The sequence below is a fragment of the Thalia democratica genome, chromosome 6 (genome assembly GCF_965202585.1).
Source record: "Thalia democratica chromosome 6, ktThaDemo2.hap1.1, whole genome shotgun sequence".
Lineage (NCBI taxonomy): Eukaryota > Metazoa > Chordata > Thaliacea > Salpida > Salpidae > Thalia > Thalia democratica.
Window position 1 is genome coordinate 21,751,550 of NC_139170.1, and position 18,460 is coordinate 21,770,009.

Genomic DNA, 18,460 nt, shown 5'->3' on the forward strand with positions numbered 1-18,460 from the left:
AATAAGAAACAAATATACAGTTTATTCTGAACAACAATAAAAAATTGAAAGATGTTTTAAAAATATATAAGGGTTTTACAAACACTAGGTTAAGTTTGTAGATTTATTACTATTTTTATGCGTAAAGTGTCGAACTAAAATTGCTATAAAGATTAAGAATTGTACAATAAACTTTAAAACTAGTCCTTGAAATAAACTATAATAAAAAGATTAATTATTTTCGAATATTTTCAGAACTTTTATTAAAATTGATGTTTTAATAATAAACTTTAACAGTACTTAACTTAAAAGTATTGAAATGTTTTTTCTTATAAAACTAATTGAAATCAAAAAATTGGCCTAAATAATATAAACATTTATTTTCATATCTTTCTAAAAACAATTTTTAGTTTTTTAACATAAATTAAAATATATTAAAGTTTAATTAAAAACAGACTTACTTAAAAACAAAAAAAGTATCAGTCACAAAAAATTGAAGCATAAACTAATTATAATTGCCTAAGTAACAAGAATATTAAACTATATAACTTTGGTTATTTTAAAACAAATAATTTTAATGTTATGTAGTATTTATTCCATGCAAAAACATAATTTAATAAATATATGAATAAAACAGACATATTGAAACAGCTTTTACTAATTTTTTAATTTTGATTTTTTAACTACAAATACTTTGTTAGTAAGCCTTAGTTAAATTAAAACAGAATGTATCTAACCACAACAATAACTTTACATGCAATAAAACACAGTGTCTTGACAAATTAAGAAATAACTTTAACATAAGAAAAACGTAATTTGTAACTGTTGATATTTTGTATTTATCAAAAAAAAAACTTACTTTAATATTTACAAAACTATTAAAAATAGTATATATACAAATAAATTTATTTAACTAGATCAAATCATAACAGACAATGCTTTTAAGAAGAAAACATAAAGTTTTTGCAATATTTTAGATCAACTAAACTAAAATTGCAGTTTTATACTTTACTTAATGTAATCTCCGAACTGATCAAGCTTGTTCTCAGAAAATTGGTACCTTGAAAAGGCTTCTGCATTAGTTTGTTTTAAGTCGTCTAGCGTGCGCTTTCGAAGTCTTTGTATACAATTTAACCGTGCTATTGTGTTTGACGACGAAGTTGTTTGAGTTGAATTTTTAGCATTCATCATTCTGTTTTTTAAAACCTTTCCGACGACATTTGCATAAAGACAGATTTGCTTTACAACTGTTGACAATTTTTCTTGATTGACATTTCTTACGCGCTGCAGGTCTTGAAGTAACTCTTCGGCTTCTGAGTTATGAAAAACCAGCGAAACACGGTAAAAGCTGTGATGTTTTACAGGTTGCACAATTACTTCTAACATAAGATATTGTCCCTTTACAACAGTGTGCGGTACATACTTACAACTGTCATCATAAACAATCAGAACAAAATTATTACCTAAATGTTTAAGCTTATCATTAATTCTTCTACTAGATTTGTTTGGCATAAGAGTGGTGATATGAAAAACCATCTGCATAGTTCTTTCACGCCATATATAAGTATAGTTTCCATCACTGCCATGTTTAAAGTCAAGGCCACCAAGGTAAGTATGTCGTTCATCACAATCAGTAATGTTTACTAGATCTCCAAGAGAAGCAATGAAATTTTGATACATTGTGGAACCGTGTTGGTTTAGAATGATTCCAGTTTGGTCGGAATATTGATTTTTTCTAACATAACAAACACCTGTAGACCAGGCGTCATAAGCTGGTAACAGGTTTAACAAACGTAAACTAGCTGCAAGATGACGCGAGTTTGGTATTAGAAGAGGCCTGTTTTCAGAGTTGTTACTGATAGAAGTATAGAAAAAATGCAAAAATACCTGCTCTGGTGTAATAGAAGATTGATGAAATTGTCTGTTAAAAGAAGCACAACTTTGTAGTTTTCTCCGCTGTTTGTATTCATTAGAAGTTGAAATAGTACTACTTCTTTTCCTAGATTCTTCATTGTTTCCAGACTTATTTATATCTAAAACTTCCACCTTTTTTGTTACTTGAAAAGACTGAAGGTTCATACTAGAAATATTCCAGCAAGTATGGCCACACGGACGTCTTATTTCAATAGACGCAAAACTATTTTCCTCTTCTTTTTCAATAACGCTGTTTAACAATTTTCCACTGCTACTCTGCTGTTGAGTACTTATTGTTACAAGCCTATTCCCAATCAACCATGTACAGGAGTTTAGACTTGTTTTGTCAAAGTCTTCACACCTACTTGAACTAGAACCTTGAACATTACTTGTATGCATGTTGCAAGCCATCATATCAAGACAGGTTTCAACTAAACTGTTTTGCGTAGATTTTTCATTGCCCTTAGTCTCAGCATTTTGAAATATACGCGTTATATGGTGTATGAATTCAGACTTTAGAGTATCTCTACATTTGACAAACCAGCTGCAAATAACATACTGAGCAAAAGAAGTAATGTGATCTTGAAACTTTTTAGAATTAAAGTGTTGAAAAGATATAGCAAAAATATTTTTATAATCATATTCACTAAAATCTCTACAAAGTAAAGGGAACTGTGAGAGTGTTGATAAAAACTGTAGAACAAAAGTAGCAGTAGTTTTTGTGGAAGTCATTTGAGATAATTTAATTAAAATAGCTTTAATCACACGTACTTGAACAGTTGGCTCAAACTCTGGTAAACAGCTTGTTAATGCTATTATACAATAATGAAAAGTTTTTGCTTTCATTCCACTCTGAAATAGTTTTAATATAAAACGTTGTGTACTTTGGGCTAATAAGCTACTGTATACTGATGTATTTTGCAAAAAAGCAATAATTTTTAATTGTAAATTAGAAAAGCTGCTGCTGTTTGTAGAAGTATTTACTGAGTGATTTTTTGAAAACATATTAATTGAACTTTCTTCTGAAAAGTCTGAAACATTATCAGTGTTTACTTTTTCAAACAACTGGACAATAGTGACAATAAGTTCATTAAAAATCACTTTGTTTGCGCGCTTAACTATACATGATTGATAGAGCAAATTAGTTAAATCTTCTACAATGTAATAAAGTACATCACTTTCAACTTCATTTTTTAATATATTTATTAAGCATTGAAAAAAAGAATTTGCATATGTTGAGCTTTTTACACTTTTTAAAATTATATCATCTTTTGCAAATGTATCATTATCACTAGTACCATTATTGGGTTGAACAACTTTTAAGTTGACTTTCTCAGATTCACTACTGCTATTATCATCATTTAAGCCAAAAACTTCATTTTTTATAATATTATCTGAACCAAATGTACTAAAATTATCAGTACTAAAAATATCATCTTTTGGAACTAATGTTTTCAAAGAAATTTCATTAAGACTAAAGTGATCAATTTTGCTTGAACAATTACTAATATTTGCTACTATTTCATTTTTATCATAAGAATTAAAAATGTCATCAAAGTAGTTACTGACTGCAACCAACGTAGAAATAGAGCTTTTTATACAATTGTTTAGTTGTGTTGTAGAATTAAGATTGTGAATTTTCAACCTGTAGACATTATTTAAAAATATAAATAAATAGCTCATAACAGTACATACTTCTTGATCATCAGGCTTGTTTAAAAATTTTGAAAATGGAGATTTATACAAAGTAGTAATTGATTTTACACATAGAATGTAAGAGTTACAGTTTTTACAGTTAAAGTTTGATGTAATGTAAGACTTTATAACATTATTAATTATTTTTCTTTCATTTCCATTTAAAACAACCAAAAGATCAAACATTAAAGTTACTATTTGTTGCTGTATTGTCTCTGGCCTAGTTTCAAAGTTAAAATTAAAGTTTACACACAAATCTACAACATCATTTGTATAAGAACCAACTCGACTTTTTAAAACTTCTAATAGCTTTTCAAAAACAAAAAAATTAATTTTACTGGAAATACTTGAATCAAGATACCTGGTTAAAATTGTTTTAAGCTCAAGGCACCAATTAATTGATTGACTAATTGAACTAAATCTATAACTAATAAGTTTAAGTACAGAAGATTCAGGTCGGTGATTGGTCACAGACTCTACAATAAAAAAAAACTTTTTTAAATCAATTGTTGCTAAATTAGTATTTTCAATTACAGTATTTTCAATTAAATTCAATAACTCATGAAGTTCATAACTAATTTGAACGGATAATTGGTCTGGACTTTCATTGTTTAAGACTTTTACAGTTTTTTCAGCTATATTTAAAACTTCATTAAATGAACTAGAAACCATTTGGTAATTACAAACTTGAAGTATTCTTTTAGTTGCCTTTATTATTGAGTAAACAATTTCCATACTAATAGGATTAAAGCGTTCAGAGATACTATTCAAAAAAATGTTTTCTATGTAATATAAATTTGATTTTGAATTGTTTGACCATACTACCCTTTTTAATATATCTATTGTACCAATAACCCTACAATTGTTAGGGTCATTATTTATTATATTTATAGTTTTATTCAAGACTTTGTTACCAAGTTTACCAGACAATAAGTGATAAAAGATTTCATCGGATACATTTTCAAGGTCCTTTTTTGTATAGCTAATCAATGTTATAGCAGAAAGAATTTGATTCAGTGTTGATACAGGAAGTAAACCTTTGCAAAGCATCTCATCTATTAACTGAAAATAAAGAATGCCTAGTAAAATTTAATTATACTATGTGTATAATATAACTCTTAGCAAGGTATAAGTTTTTATATATTGTGTAGATAAAAGTATGAACCTTGCTAAGAGCTAAGTCTTGTAATAAGAATTTATGTAAAGTAAATACAATAATAATCTGCTATGAGTTTATAACTAAAAAAGTTTTGAAAATTCTTAAATATTAATCATAAGTTGACAGTAAAGTACAATTACAAGTAAATCTTTCTAAAAAAATAATTTTCAGAAACCCAAATTTTCAAAAGCAAATGCCTAAACTGCTCAATTATGCTTAACAAACGAATTGTAATTTTAACATTTTTCTATATAACGTTTCTTTATTTAACTATATAACTATATATACGTTTTTTACTGTTTTGTATAATTTTTTTAATTTATAATATTTTCAAAAACATATATACTAAAAACAGAATTGCCATTCTTTGTGTCAAAAAAGCTAGCCCTAGTGAGTAAAAACTAGCTGGAGTCACTAAGTTGGCATGAGTTTATAAAAAAAAATCAAAAATAATGAGCAAAAATTCGAAAACAGTTGCTAATAATAAAGCTTAAATGCCTAAATCACCACAAAAGGACTTAGTATAGCATAAATTTAAAGAAAAAAAAACAGATTTAAAGTTACTTAAAAACTAGACTGAGACTTAAAAAAATTTTCAAAAGCCAACTGAGTTTAGTTATATTATCAAAAAAATTAACAACAGCAAAAACAAATTAAATCAAGGAAAACCTAGGGATTTTTATAATATTTTAATTTTATCTATGGAAGTCTAATGATTTTTCAGAAAATTGCAAACACCTAGGGAAGTTGGAACTGTTGATAAAGATTTATACTTGTTTTAAGTCATCTATAAATTCAAAACAAAACTAATAAAAGACAACAGGGTTTTATAGAATTTACCACTAGGTCTTTGATTTATTTAAACTTCACAAAGAAATGCTCCTTTTTTAACAACCTTCTTTCTGTTCATCTAGACTCAGGACCATTCTTTTTAAGTCCATACTATCCTCAGTGACCAAAAACTGTCCTGAGTGACTTTAAACTGTCTTGAGTTTTTTCAAGATCTTTAAATAAATTTTAAATAGAAAAAAAATCAACTAAATTCACTTTTCAAAATAAATCAAAATAAAGTTTTTAAACAATTGGTTATAATATTTCAAAATATGTAAAACAATAAAATCTTATTCAGGATCTAGCAAAAAAATAGGACAGAGATTCTCAAAAGACTTCAAAACTTTCCAGAATTTTTAAAAAACACTGCCCTGAGTTATTTATTCTGAGATTTAAAAAAAATTTAAACTTCCCGGGTTATTCTGATTATACGAGTGTATGACAACCTTGTAGGCTGCAACACAATTAATCTACCCATCTTACATTATAAAAAGAAGGAAACTGATATGATTCAGTTTGTTTATAAAATATTTTTTCTAGCACTAAAGTGTAAAATAAATAATATGAATATTCTACCAAGCTTACAACTTTTAGCCTGATTATTCAGCTTCTTTTAGAAACGCCAAGTGTTATACATGTAATTTATAGCTATTAGTCTTGAAAAGTCTGGGCAACTGCTGTCTGGATTACAAAAGACATTTTCTGGTAAATTATGGCCTGCTGACTATAAAAATTACCAACTTCTAACTTTACATTTACACTGGTGACACTCATGTTTAATTATGTCTTGTTTAAGTTTTAAACTAAAAATATATCCTTAACATAAGAATAACTTACCCTTAAATAACATTTACAGGTGTCTTGTTCCAAAACTTGAATAGTCTGACATACACAAAAAACTGTTTGATGCAATGTAGATGGTTTTAATGATGTTGCATTTAATCTTACAGTGTTGTTGAGCATCTTTATATAAGTTAAATCTTGTATCAATTTGAGAGTCCAGTCATTCAAAACAGTATCCATCTATAAAACAGAAAAAGTAAAATATAATTATAATACAAGAAAACTTAAAAGAAAAATCTTTAAATTGTTTACAACTGTACCAATTCTTTACGCATATCCTTGGACAAAATTATTAATTTGAAAATAGATTATCAAACTCACATCATTTTCCACAAGGTCTATATTTCGACCATTGTCAGTTAAGGCATTTATAATTTTGAATTCATCAAAAATATCTGCTTCAGCTGTTTGCAAAATTTTTTGAAATACCAATTGCTTTAGAATTCCTAACTTTACACGGTGTGATTCAATAAATTTGAGTAAAAACTTCAAGTATCTTTTGCGAAGAAAACTTTCTTTGACTTCAAGTAGCTTTATAGTAATAATTAGAAATTTTTGAATGGTTTTTTCAAGATTTAAGTTATCAATTAAATGTTCAAGGTTTTCTAGATAATTCAGCTGGTCTATTGGATTTTCTTTTGAAAATGCTGCACAAAAACATGTATCATTTATTAAAATTGAAAGCTCATTTGCATTATGAAGCTCTTTTAATTTGTCAATAACATTTAAACCAGTCATGATTCTGTTAAAAAAAAGTTGAGTTGAAAGAAAAGTTTTTATGAAAAGAATCTTAAATAATTGAAGAAAATATGTTATCAAAAAATATTAATTTTAGTCTAATTATACAAGCAAAATATTTAGAATATTAAAAACTATCTATACATGAATAATTTTCAAGTGTTAATTTAAAACTGTTTTGTAATTCGCTTGTTATTGTTGTACAATTAGTACTTTAATTATTTATTGCAATTTTTTAATTTTTCAACATCACCAATTTTATTGAAAAAAAAAACATTTAGCTTAATGTTTTGTTTAATGAGATTAAACATTTACAATCAGAAACTATAATCTAATATGTGTTCATATTTGCATACTAATTAGAATAGTAATTGGTAAAACATGGGTTTAATTATTTTTTAGCTCACACAATTATCAATTTTCATTAAAACAAAACTTTTAAAGGAATGTTAAGTTTATTTTTCTGGTAACTTAGTAGGCTTAAAACTATATTAACTTGAGTTGACTTTTATTCACTTACCCCAACCCAGGTGCACAACTATTAAAATTCTCAAAAAAAATTACAGTCACTACTCAAAAAGTAATTATATCAAAAAAAAGCTAATTTAGATTAAATTTTTATCTGTTTTTATAAATAAAAAATAATATAAGACAAAATTGTAAAAAAGGTCATTTACCCTACCTCAGACAAATAAATTTACATTTTACAGGTGTAAACATAAAATATTGAGTAAGGTGGGTTAGGTACAACGGCACAAATTTTATATAAAAATAATCAAGTGATTAAGAGTGGATAAATCACTTTTTTCACAACTTATCTTATTTGGTTGAGTTTTAACTAAGCTACAAGATACTTTTTACAGATTTTAAAAATCCTAAATAACTTTTGAGATATAGTCAGTCAAAGTTGGAGATCACAATAGGTTCCTTATGGGAGTCACAAACAAAAACAGCAAATAATAGAAATCATTAAAATTATATATTCTCCTATTATTTCAATATAACTATCTGAAACTTTTAGGAAATGTATATTGCAACATTTCGAAAATTATGTCACAAAAAATTACAAAAATTTTTTAAATTAAAGTTTTTGAAAAAACAAACAAAAAAACTTTTTTTTTTTTTTTTTGTCTTGAAATTTTAATTTTTATAAAGTTTGTTGAGTTAGAACTTTCTAAATATTGCAAATACATTAAACTTAACAAAATATAATCAAATTTTTAAAAGTGAATTACCTCCCGCATGCCCTATATACAATATCAATTAACACAACATCCTTTTTAACTATAAAAATTTTTAAAGCATGGTATAGTGAATAAATGGCAAGGATACCAAGCCTTGCACAATTTTCAGTTTTATATTCTTTTTTTTTAATGGTAAGTAACATTTCCTCTACCTTTGCAATAATTAGTGATTTGGGCAATACAGGGTTGCAACTTTTTGAGAGTCAAACAAACTGCCCTTAGTGACCTTTTACTGCCCTGAAACACCTTAAGTTTTTTTTTTTCAAGTCCTTCAACTACTTATACCTCATGTTCATTTTTCTTCTAATAATTAAAAGGTGTATGTGTATGCTTCTGCATTAGATGTTCACTAAACTTTAAATACTGTTTTCAAAGATTAAACAACACTAGTCTACACTCATATTATTTTTTTTTTACTGAAAAAGAGTGTTTATAAGTTATAAAAAACAAATTTATATATGGAGTAAGGAAATATAAAATAATAGAACTTTATTAAAGTATATAAGTAACTAATAGTAAAGTACATTAAAACTTTTTAATGCATTGTTAAACTTTTATATCTCTAAACTGAATATCTTAATATAAACTCAATCATGATAAATATTAACTTCACATTTAAACCAAAAACTACTATGTTATTTCTAAGAATAGTGAAGAGGTAGCCATAAGGCTAAAAAATTAAAAATAAAGCATTTCAAAATCAATAAAAACATGTTCTTCAACAAAATTGGGTGTATTAAATGACAAATATTGAAACTGTATCACTAAATATCATTCTAGATCTGAAAAAACACTCTAGTCTTTTCAGCCGCAAAAATACATCCTCAAAAAAGTCTAGTTTTAAAGTTAAAAAAATACTTTACTTAACTTTTTTATTTGAAATAAAGTTTTTATTCATAATCTACAAAGCAATCAAAACCATTTAAAATCTTTTTTGGTTAAAAACATCCAAAATGTAAGCATAAATAATTTTTAAAAACTCACAATTTTAAGTTACTTTTTTCATATTTGGGGATGGATTTTTAAGACTGAAAAGACTTTGGTTAAAAAAATCTGCCATGATATTTTTTTAAATCCTAAAACTTTTACTCTCTTGAGATTTTATATATCAAAATTGTCCTGTTTCATTCTGAGTTTAAAAAAAAGTTAAATATCCTGAGTTACTCTGAGATTTTCTAGAATTTCAAAATATCCTTAGTTTCCTTAAGTACCCGGCAGGGTTGCCACTGATCAAGCTGAAAAAATTCCTGACTTTTTTAAGTCCAATTTTAATTAAAATAGATACAAAAATACCAAACCAAAGACTTGAAAAATAAATAAAGATAATAAAAATATTTCCAAAAATTCATTAAGAACCTGAAAAAAAACAAGAATTTCAAAAGGAAATTTTTCAGAAAACAACATTAGAAACTCAGTTTGTAGTGATGATAAACTTTTTTAACACGATCTTGTTTATATTAAATTTCCTGATTTTTCTTAACTATTGTGATTTTTTTTTGTTTTTCCTGACTGTGTAGCAACCCTGGAAATAAAGATATAATGTTTATAAGTATAATAAAAAAGTACCTGTTTTTTTATGTTTATTAATTAGTTTGCAAAGTTTCAAACAAAACCAGAAAATATGATTTACTTGAGATAAAAGTATTTCTAATTTTTTACCAAAAGTAAACAAAACAATCTGAAAAAAACACTTACAAAAAAAAAAGAAATATTTTAGTTTGGTCTGAAATTTTGCAAATCAGTTAAAAAGCAAAATATCCAGATCCTATTTTATTCGTTTGCAGTAATATTGTTTACTGTTTAATGAATATAAAACTAAAATTTGTTTAGAGTTCAATATGTCCCTAAATCAGAGAATAGCAAACTGAAGCACTGGCCAAACTCAAAGTTTTATTGCAACTAATCTATATATAAATCATCTCACAGAGGAAAGTGTAAGAAAAATTGAACCAGATTCCAGCAAAGTCACTTGCTTATTATTCATGAAAATTTGTATACATTCTCTACATAACCCCTTTAAGAAACTAAATTAAAATTTAACCTGATTATCTAATTATTGTGACATCACAATGGAAATCAGAAATTAGTTTTGGACCTTGATGTTAGTATAATTGTGTTTTTAAATAAATAATTTAAAATTTATGTTATTTTTAAAAAATAATCTATCTTTAAATTAATTATAAAAAAAATTGGTAAAACACAATTATTTAACATATTAATACTGTTACTTTTTTCAATCCCCAGAAAATGTTTATCGTTGCAAGGGGTGGAGTTTGAGACTGATGTTTTTTAACCATATAAAAAAAATCTACAAACATCTGCCCTACATAAACTAAATAAAAATTGTAAGTGCTTTAGTAAAAAAAAAAAGTAATTTCCTAGGATAATGTCGCACCAATATAGAAGTGAAAATATTTTACACTTTTAATTTTACACTCTGATAAGACACGTAAAGAAATGAAAAACTCTAAATCTAAACCTTCATCATAGAGACCACAAGGTAAATAAAAAACAAATTTTTGATTAATAAAAACAAAGCTACCCATCGAGAGTAAGGGTTAGGGGTAACAGTAATAGTAAAAATAAAAACTATCAAAATTATTTTGAAAAAAAAACTGAAGGTAATTAAATAAACAAAAAAAAGCAACCGATCGAGAATAAGAGTCAGGAGTGGCAGTGATAATGAAAACAGGGTTGCCACTCTTTGAGCCAAAAAATCTTCCCTGAGTGACCAAAAATTTCCCTGAGTAACCTTAAATTTCCCTGAGTATTTTTCAAATCTTAATAAAAATTTTGAATGCACCATGAATAATGTGCAAGCTGCAGGACCCTGTGTTAATAAGTTGAGGTAGACCTGAAGCCTCTCTATCAAAGTCAACTTTTTTTGCAAGAGCAACGTTCACATTTGGTCCATCCATTGAAATTTGGATCAAATTTTTGAGGTTTAACTCTTGAATTTCGGTCAATAGGGCTTTTTTTAAATTATCTGCAGTACAGTGACCTAAAAATGCTGAAGTAAAATATTGACAGTGTACTTTTTTTTTCTTCATGCATCTCACCACCAAATCTAGTTGAGTTTTTTGCAAGACTTTATTGAAACACTTGTCAAATGAAATGGAATAAAAAGACAAGCACAAAACTGTTTTTTTAAGACATCTTTAAAAAAAGGGGCTATACCAAAGTTTGTTATATATGAATATTTGGTTCTATTCATGCAGAACTTTTTTGCAATTTCACTATCAGGAAACATGGTAGTGAATAAAGTGTTATTATTATCGCAAGAGTTTCCTGACTAGTTTTCTTTGGTACACTTGAGAGCCCAATAAATTTCAGCAGCTGTTGAAGAAGTTGCAGCTGATATACTAGTTGAACTATTAGCCCCACCAAAATAAGAAGTAATTGCATTATTTTTACTTTTAGAGGCTTTCAATTTAAGATGTTTTTTCGACATACTGTGCGATTTCAATGCCCTTATACCTATGTTGGATAAGGCCATTGGTGTATCATCACCACACCACTTACATTTAAACTTCTCTTTGTCTACATCCTCAAGTAACCAATCGTCATGGTTAAGCCAACTTTTTTTAAACAAGGTTTTAAACTGTACTTTACTCATAATACTTAAAAAAGCTTTTAAATTAAATATGCAAAAAAGTTGTAAAGTATATTAAAACATTCACACTAAAAAATTAATTACCATTACTGCTACTACTTTTGAAATTTTTATTTATGAACAAAAATTTAACCTCTATTTTTTTAACAAAAGTAATACAACACTAATCTGTATTCATTTTAATTTTTTTTTACTGAAAACAAGTAGTTGTAAACAAATAAGAAATAACTTTATTATTTAAAAAATAAGAACTAAAAGTACAACATAGTGTTTTTTAAACTATATAAGTAACTAAAAATAAAAAGTTTATTAGAACTTTTCAATGAATAGTTAACAACAACTTTCATTTCTCTAAACTGTTTGATTTTACTTAAGTAAATATAAATTTAAAACTTAAAAAAACTACAATGTTAATACTAAGAATATTGAAGAACTAGCCGCAAGGCTAAAAAAATTCTAAATAACCACTTAAATAATAAAAATTACTACTTTTGAACAAAATATTGAAACTGGATTAATTAAACCTCATTCTAGATCTAGAAAAAAATTTCCCTGAGATTTTCAAAAACTTCCCTGAAATTTAGAGAAAAAATCAAAACTTCCCTGAGTTTCCCTGAGTTAAAAGAAAAATGCCAAAATTCCCTGAGTTTCCCTGAGACTCCCTGAGTTTCCCTGAGATTTTCTACAGTTTGAAAATTCCCTGAGATTCCCTGAGTGTGTGGCAACCCTGTGAAAAAAAAAGTTATTATAAAAAAGAAAACTGAATGATATATCAATCAAAAAACAAAAAAAAAAAGCAAAAAAAAAAAAACTAATAAAAATCTTAAAAAAAAAAATTCTGTTTGAATTTGAGTAATTGTGTACCTTATATTTCAACTCTATACTTATCTTATCAAAGTATAAAAATATTCACCTTGATATTGGTGCAACATCATCCTAGGAAATTACCAAAAAAATTAATGAAAAAGTATGAAAACTTCAATTGAAATTAATCTTTGGGTTTTAACTAATTTTACTTATATTTATTATTTATGACCAACTAAATCAAATGACCAAGAGAGACAAGTAAAAGGAGAAGCAGTTGCTAGTTTAAAGTTTCAAAAAGAATGGATTTGAACTATATTAACCTATGATAGGATGAGATTTTAAGCTGTGTAAAATAAAAATCCCCTTATAGAAGTTAATGTTTTAGTCATTAACTAAAAGCCCTGCATTGCATACTATAAAGCTAAAGAAAAACTCTATGTGAGTTGTGTACATCTTAAGAGGGTAAGTATCAAAAATGGACAAATGGTAACTATTGAACGTGTGACTTTAATAAGACTTTAAATTTTTCTGAAGTCATTTTGCACTAATCGTTACTTTTGAACGGCATAAATTTCGTTTATTTGAACTTTATAATACTAAAATAAAACTAAATTTTAAACAAAATATTTAAACTAAATTAAATTGTTATTACATAAACCTAAAAAAAAAATATTTAAAAATATGTGTAAAGTTAAAATTAAACTTACCTGTTATAAAAGTTAAAATTTATTTATTAAACCTAAATAATTTGAACATAAGTTACCAGTTTTTATACAATACGGTATACAAGACACAAAAATTAAAAAAAAATAAATATATTTCAAGCAATTCTCATCGGTAAAGTACAAAACTAAGAAGAGATAACATTTTTCAAACTTATATAGTAATCAAGAAATCAAAATATTAAAAAAGACAAAAGCAGTTAGTAACAGTTAAAATCATTTAAGTTTACTTGCATTATATTTTATCTACAGTAAAACTATAAGTTTATATACATATATATATATATATCTATAGAACCAAAATACACAAAATAAACTTTTGCTTGGGACAGCTGTTTCTGCGTTTAATACGCGTCTTCAGCCAAGTTTTATTCAATGGAAAGCAAACTTGTAAGTACAGCAATAAAATTATAAAAAATTAGGTATTACGTAATAATAGAATAGATAGTTAAATTTAGACAAAACTATTAACAGAGTTTTTAGATAAATTGTTTTCGATAATGTATGCAGCCAGTTTGTAATTCGTTTCTTTTGTTTAGAGATTCAGATTTTTTAACTTTTAAAATTTCGATTTTTTCTGCATTGCACAATTTACATCCGTTTTTTAAATTATACTTATTTTTCGTTCTTGTTAATATTTCCCACTGAATTTTAAAATTGACCTTGTCATTTTTTAGTTTCAAAATGTACTGCGATAATGTTGTCGTATTTTTATGTTTTTCGTGTTTGAAGATGTACTTGTGCTTTGAGTAGCGATTCTTAAACGATGGTCCAGTCGAGCCAACATAAAACTTAGTCTTATTTTCAATTATGACTGTCGCTTTATATATAATGTTTTCCATTAGGCACCTTCCATTTACCGGGCGTTCTTGTTTTTTGCAGTCACTTATTCGCCTCTCTTTGTCCTGCGAGTCTAACATCTTTCGATTGTGTGCCATTATAAGTTGTTTCATGTTTTGCAGGCAGGAATAGGACATTTTTAGTGTCTTCCTGTTAAAAACTTTACAATATGGATGTTCTTCAGTAAAGTTTTTGTCCACAATCTCTAGGAAGCGCTTCCTAACCCGTGTTGCCACACTTTTGCAGAATGAAAAATTGAAATATAAAATATTTCTTCTCCTTCTTTTCTTGTTCTTACCCTTCTTGCTTTTGTGGCTATAGGCTAATTCGTGATCGTTACCACTTTCTCTTATAGCTTCCTGGTATTGTTGGGTTGTTTCCTTAAAAATGCTTTGACTGCTAGAAATCTTCTGGAGGCGGTTGTTCACTGCGACCGGTATATGTTTTAAAACATGCTCTGGATGGTTTGACTTGCTATTCACATAAACCGTATGCTCATTTGGTTTTCTATACGGCTTATGGCTTTCATTTTGAAGATCTAATGTTACATCTAAGAAGTCTGTTACAAACAGATTAGCTTCGATGGTGACATCAAAACCAATGTTCTTAAAGACTTTTCTTAGATGTTTGACTTTTCTCTCCGTATCTGGTCCCGGTAGAATGTCCACCACTGCTAAACCATCGTCACGGTATATACCAAAGTTACCATCTCTAAAGATTTTTTCCTTCTTCAATATATCTAAAATATGTAGGCCAACCAGTTCGCAAATTTCTGCGCCATGAAAGCTTCCCATTGGTACATCAAAGCTGTTCTTGTTATGCTTTTTCGAACATGGTTCACCCTCGTGGAACAGTACTGATTTGCAGCAATGTCTGATTAGCTCTTTTTCATTTTCCGTGATTTTAGTTAGGCCTGCAGCAAATTTGAAGGAGCTTTCCAAAATTGTTGCTGAGATGGCTGGATAAAAGCTCACTATATCAAATTTAATAAACCTTGAAGTTGATTTATTGCTTAAGCTATTGAACCACTTCAATACCTCATAAGTGTTTTTCCATTGTATTAAATTACTTTTTGATCTTATAGAATTGTTGATTTTATCTAAATTTGTTTTTGCAGGTTTGCCAATAAAAGTTTTTGCCGGATTAATTATTCTACAACTTAGTTTATTTGGGAAGTTTGGTTTATGATCTTTTAAAGTAATGTAACATTTTTGTTGAGAAAGTTTGGGAATTTTACCTTTTATTTTGTTTTTCAATACTATTTCCTTTGCTTCATTATTAATTTTATCGATGAGACTGTTTTCCGATTTTTTGTATGTAGATGTAATGTTTTCTGTAATTAATTTCTTATATTTATCCGGACTAATTTTGTATAGGCTGTGAGATTTATCTGCAAAAACAAAAACTTTTTTGGTGGACCTTATTTCCTTAAAGTCTTTGTTTAGTTTGCGGGTAAAAGAATTTTGGTATTTTTGGAATTTTAAATTATTTATTTACTCGTAAAGGTCGTTTTCAAAATTTGTTAAAAGTTTATCCTCGGGAGCTCGTTTTTTTGTTGGAAATAAGCCGTCATAATCTGAAACTTTAGCTTCTGTGTTTTCATCCCTTAAATGGAATGCTTTCCATCTCATTTTAGTTATCAGTGTATCTACTTTTTCGTACATTTTAATTTTGAACTCTTCATTACTACTACTTACTGGTATGCTCTTTAAAGAATAATTGAAGTTTATAGGTCTTAAGTCGTGTATACTTTTAATAATCTTTAAAACTTTAGAGACTCAGCTTAATTAAAAAAGCGAGAAACTTCTTACTTGTTTTTTGAAGTCTGTTGATGGTGAGAGAGGCTCTCCACTTTTCGTAGGTGCCAATTATAAAACTAAAATACACAAAATAAACTTTTGCTTGGGACAGCTGTTTCTGCGTTTAATACGCGTCTTCAGCCAAGTTTTATTCAATGGAAAGCAAACTTGTAAGTACAGCAATAAAATTATACAAAATTAGGTATTACGTAATAATAGAATATATAGTTAAATTTAGACAAAATTATTAACAGAGTTTTTAGATAAATTGTTTTCGATAATGTATGCATATAATATATACATATATATATATTTTAATGAACGATAAAAAAAGCGCTTAAAAATTTTGATCTAAGGACCTGGTGTACAAAAGAACCTTTCGGTGATCGAGTCGTACACCATATGCTTATAAAATTTCGTACGAGCTATTATGTTTAAATTTTTATCATTTAAATATTTAAATCTTTAGTAATAAAACAATAAATTAAACAAAAGGAAAAAAAAAAGCGAAAATTAATTGAATTTTGTTTATAAAAATATACTTAAAAACTTGTTTAGTAGCATAAGAACTAAAATTAGATATAACTTTAAATAAACTTATAAAAAGAGATAAACAATACTTATAGCAAACAATTGAATACTTGAATGATAAGTTACAACCTCTTTCAGGAAAATAAAAATGTAATAAGCTCAAATATCTTAACGTTCAATTTTATCAGTATTTTGTATTAAAAGTGTTGTTTTTAATTTTATAAAACAATTTTAAATGAACAATAAAAATAATTTCATATCGAATAAATAAATAATTTTGCATTTTTTTTATAACCATAAAGAAAGAATTCTACCATAACTGAACTTAACATTTATAAATGAAAATAAAAAGACAAACAATGTTAAATTTATGCTACTTATAAAAAAATACAATAATAATATTAATAACAACAAAATTTCCTATGTTTTAAAATATACTTTTCAATATTTTAAATACTTGTCTAAGTCTAAAATTGTAATATTACAAGGCAAAAAATATTTGTAAACATATAAAAGAAGTTTTTTATTTTTTCTGATTTTCTCATATAAAGAGATTTTTCAACATAAATTTGCTTGAAACAGTTATCTCACCTTACTTTTTTAATTCTTTATTTTTATTTATACACCAATATAATGACAATAACAACACTTAGAAAATATTAGGAAAATAAAGAAACAGTGTAATTAAAATCTTTTTGCTAACATAAAACAGATTTCCTTAGTGTATTACAAATAACTTCTAGTTTAACCAAGTCGAAAACAATACTACAAGTTTTAATAATTTTAAATAAATTGAGATTATAACTTTATGCACATATTGAGTTAACACCATAAGTTCTGCAATGGATGAACGTTTAGATGCATTTAAAACCTTGACCGGCATACCATCTATATGAATTTTTGGTAGCCCATACAAACGTGGAGTAACTGACCTAGCCAGTTTAACTACATTAAACATAGATTCTCTAATTTAACTCTTGAATAATAACTGTTTCAGGAACTTAATAATTTCATTTTCAACTTTATCAATATTTTCTAATTCTTTTGCCGAGCCTAAAAGTTGAAGTTTTGATGAATTACCAATAGTAACATTCATTTTTTCCAAATAGTCAGACGTATTATTGATTAATACACACCAATTTCCCTTGTCTGGTTTTGAAATTATCAAATTATTGTCGTTTTTCAACTCTTTAACTATATTTCTTATTTCAGAGAAACCCAACAAACTACTTATTTCAGGTTTTGATTTACTATATTGTATGCCAAGAATGACAAATTAATTTTCGTAGCAGTTTCTTCATAAATAGATCTAGATTTCAGCATACAAAGTTGTTTGTAAAAACACTCAATCCCAAAAAAAAACTATTTCTTATCCACATGTTTTGGAGGAAGCGAAAAATTAGCGCCAAGACTTAATGCAAAGTTCTCTTGTTCGGTCGACTGTCGTTCACTTGATTACTTGGTTACCATATCATATAAGTTGTAAATCATATCTCTTTTTAGCTTTGTACTCTACTGAAGAGAACTGCTTGATTTGTTTAGTTTTATTGAATTTGTGTGTTTTGTATATCTTATTTTGTAAAGCTTAAACTATGTTAAGAAAAAAATAAGCTAAACCTGGTTTTCTAAATAAGTTTCAATGCTTTTTTTTAATCCTTAGTTTGTTGTAATTACAATAAAAAATAATTTGATTAGGTTTTACATTAATACTTATTTGGTTTTTATTGAAGTTTATTCTAGTTAAA

At 26.7% G+C, this 18,460-nt stretch overlaps 1 protein-coding gene across 1 annotated transcript; it reads right to left on the reverse strand.

Annotated features, from left to right (window-relative positions):
* Positions 1-695: 695 nt before the first annotated feature.
* On the reverse strand, positions 696-17,811 carry LOC145838892 (uncharacterized). The gene is made up of 5 exons (XM_082946513.1): positions 17,705-17,811; positions 14,406-15,378; positions 6,743-6,871; positions 6,416-6,601; positions 696-4,650 (listed from the first exon to the last, which is right to left on the reverse strand). Exons 1-5 carry the CDS (start codon positions 17,809-17,811, stop codon positions 988-990), a joined length of 5,058 nt encoding a protein of 1,685 aa, XP_082802639.1. The 3' UTR covers positions 696-987.
* Positions 17,812-18,460: the final 649 nt, after the last annotated feature.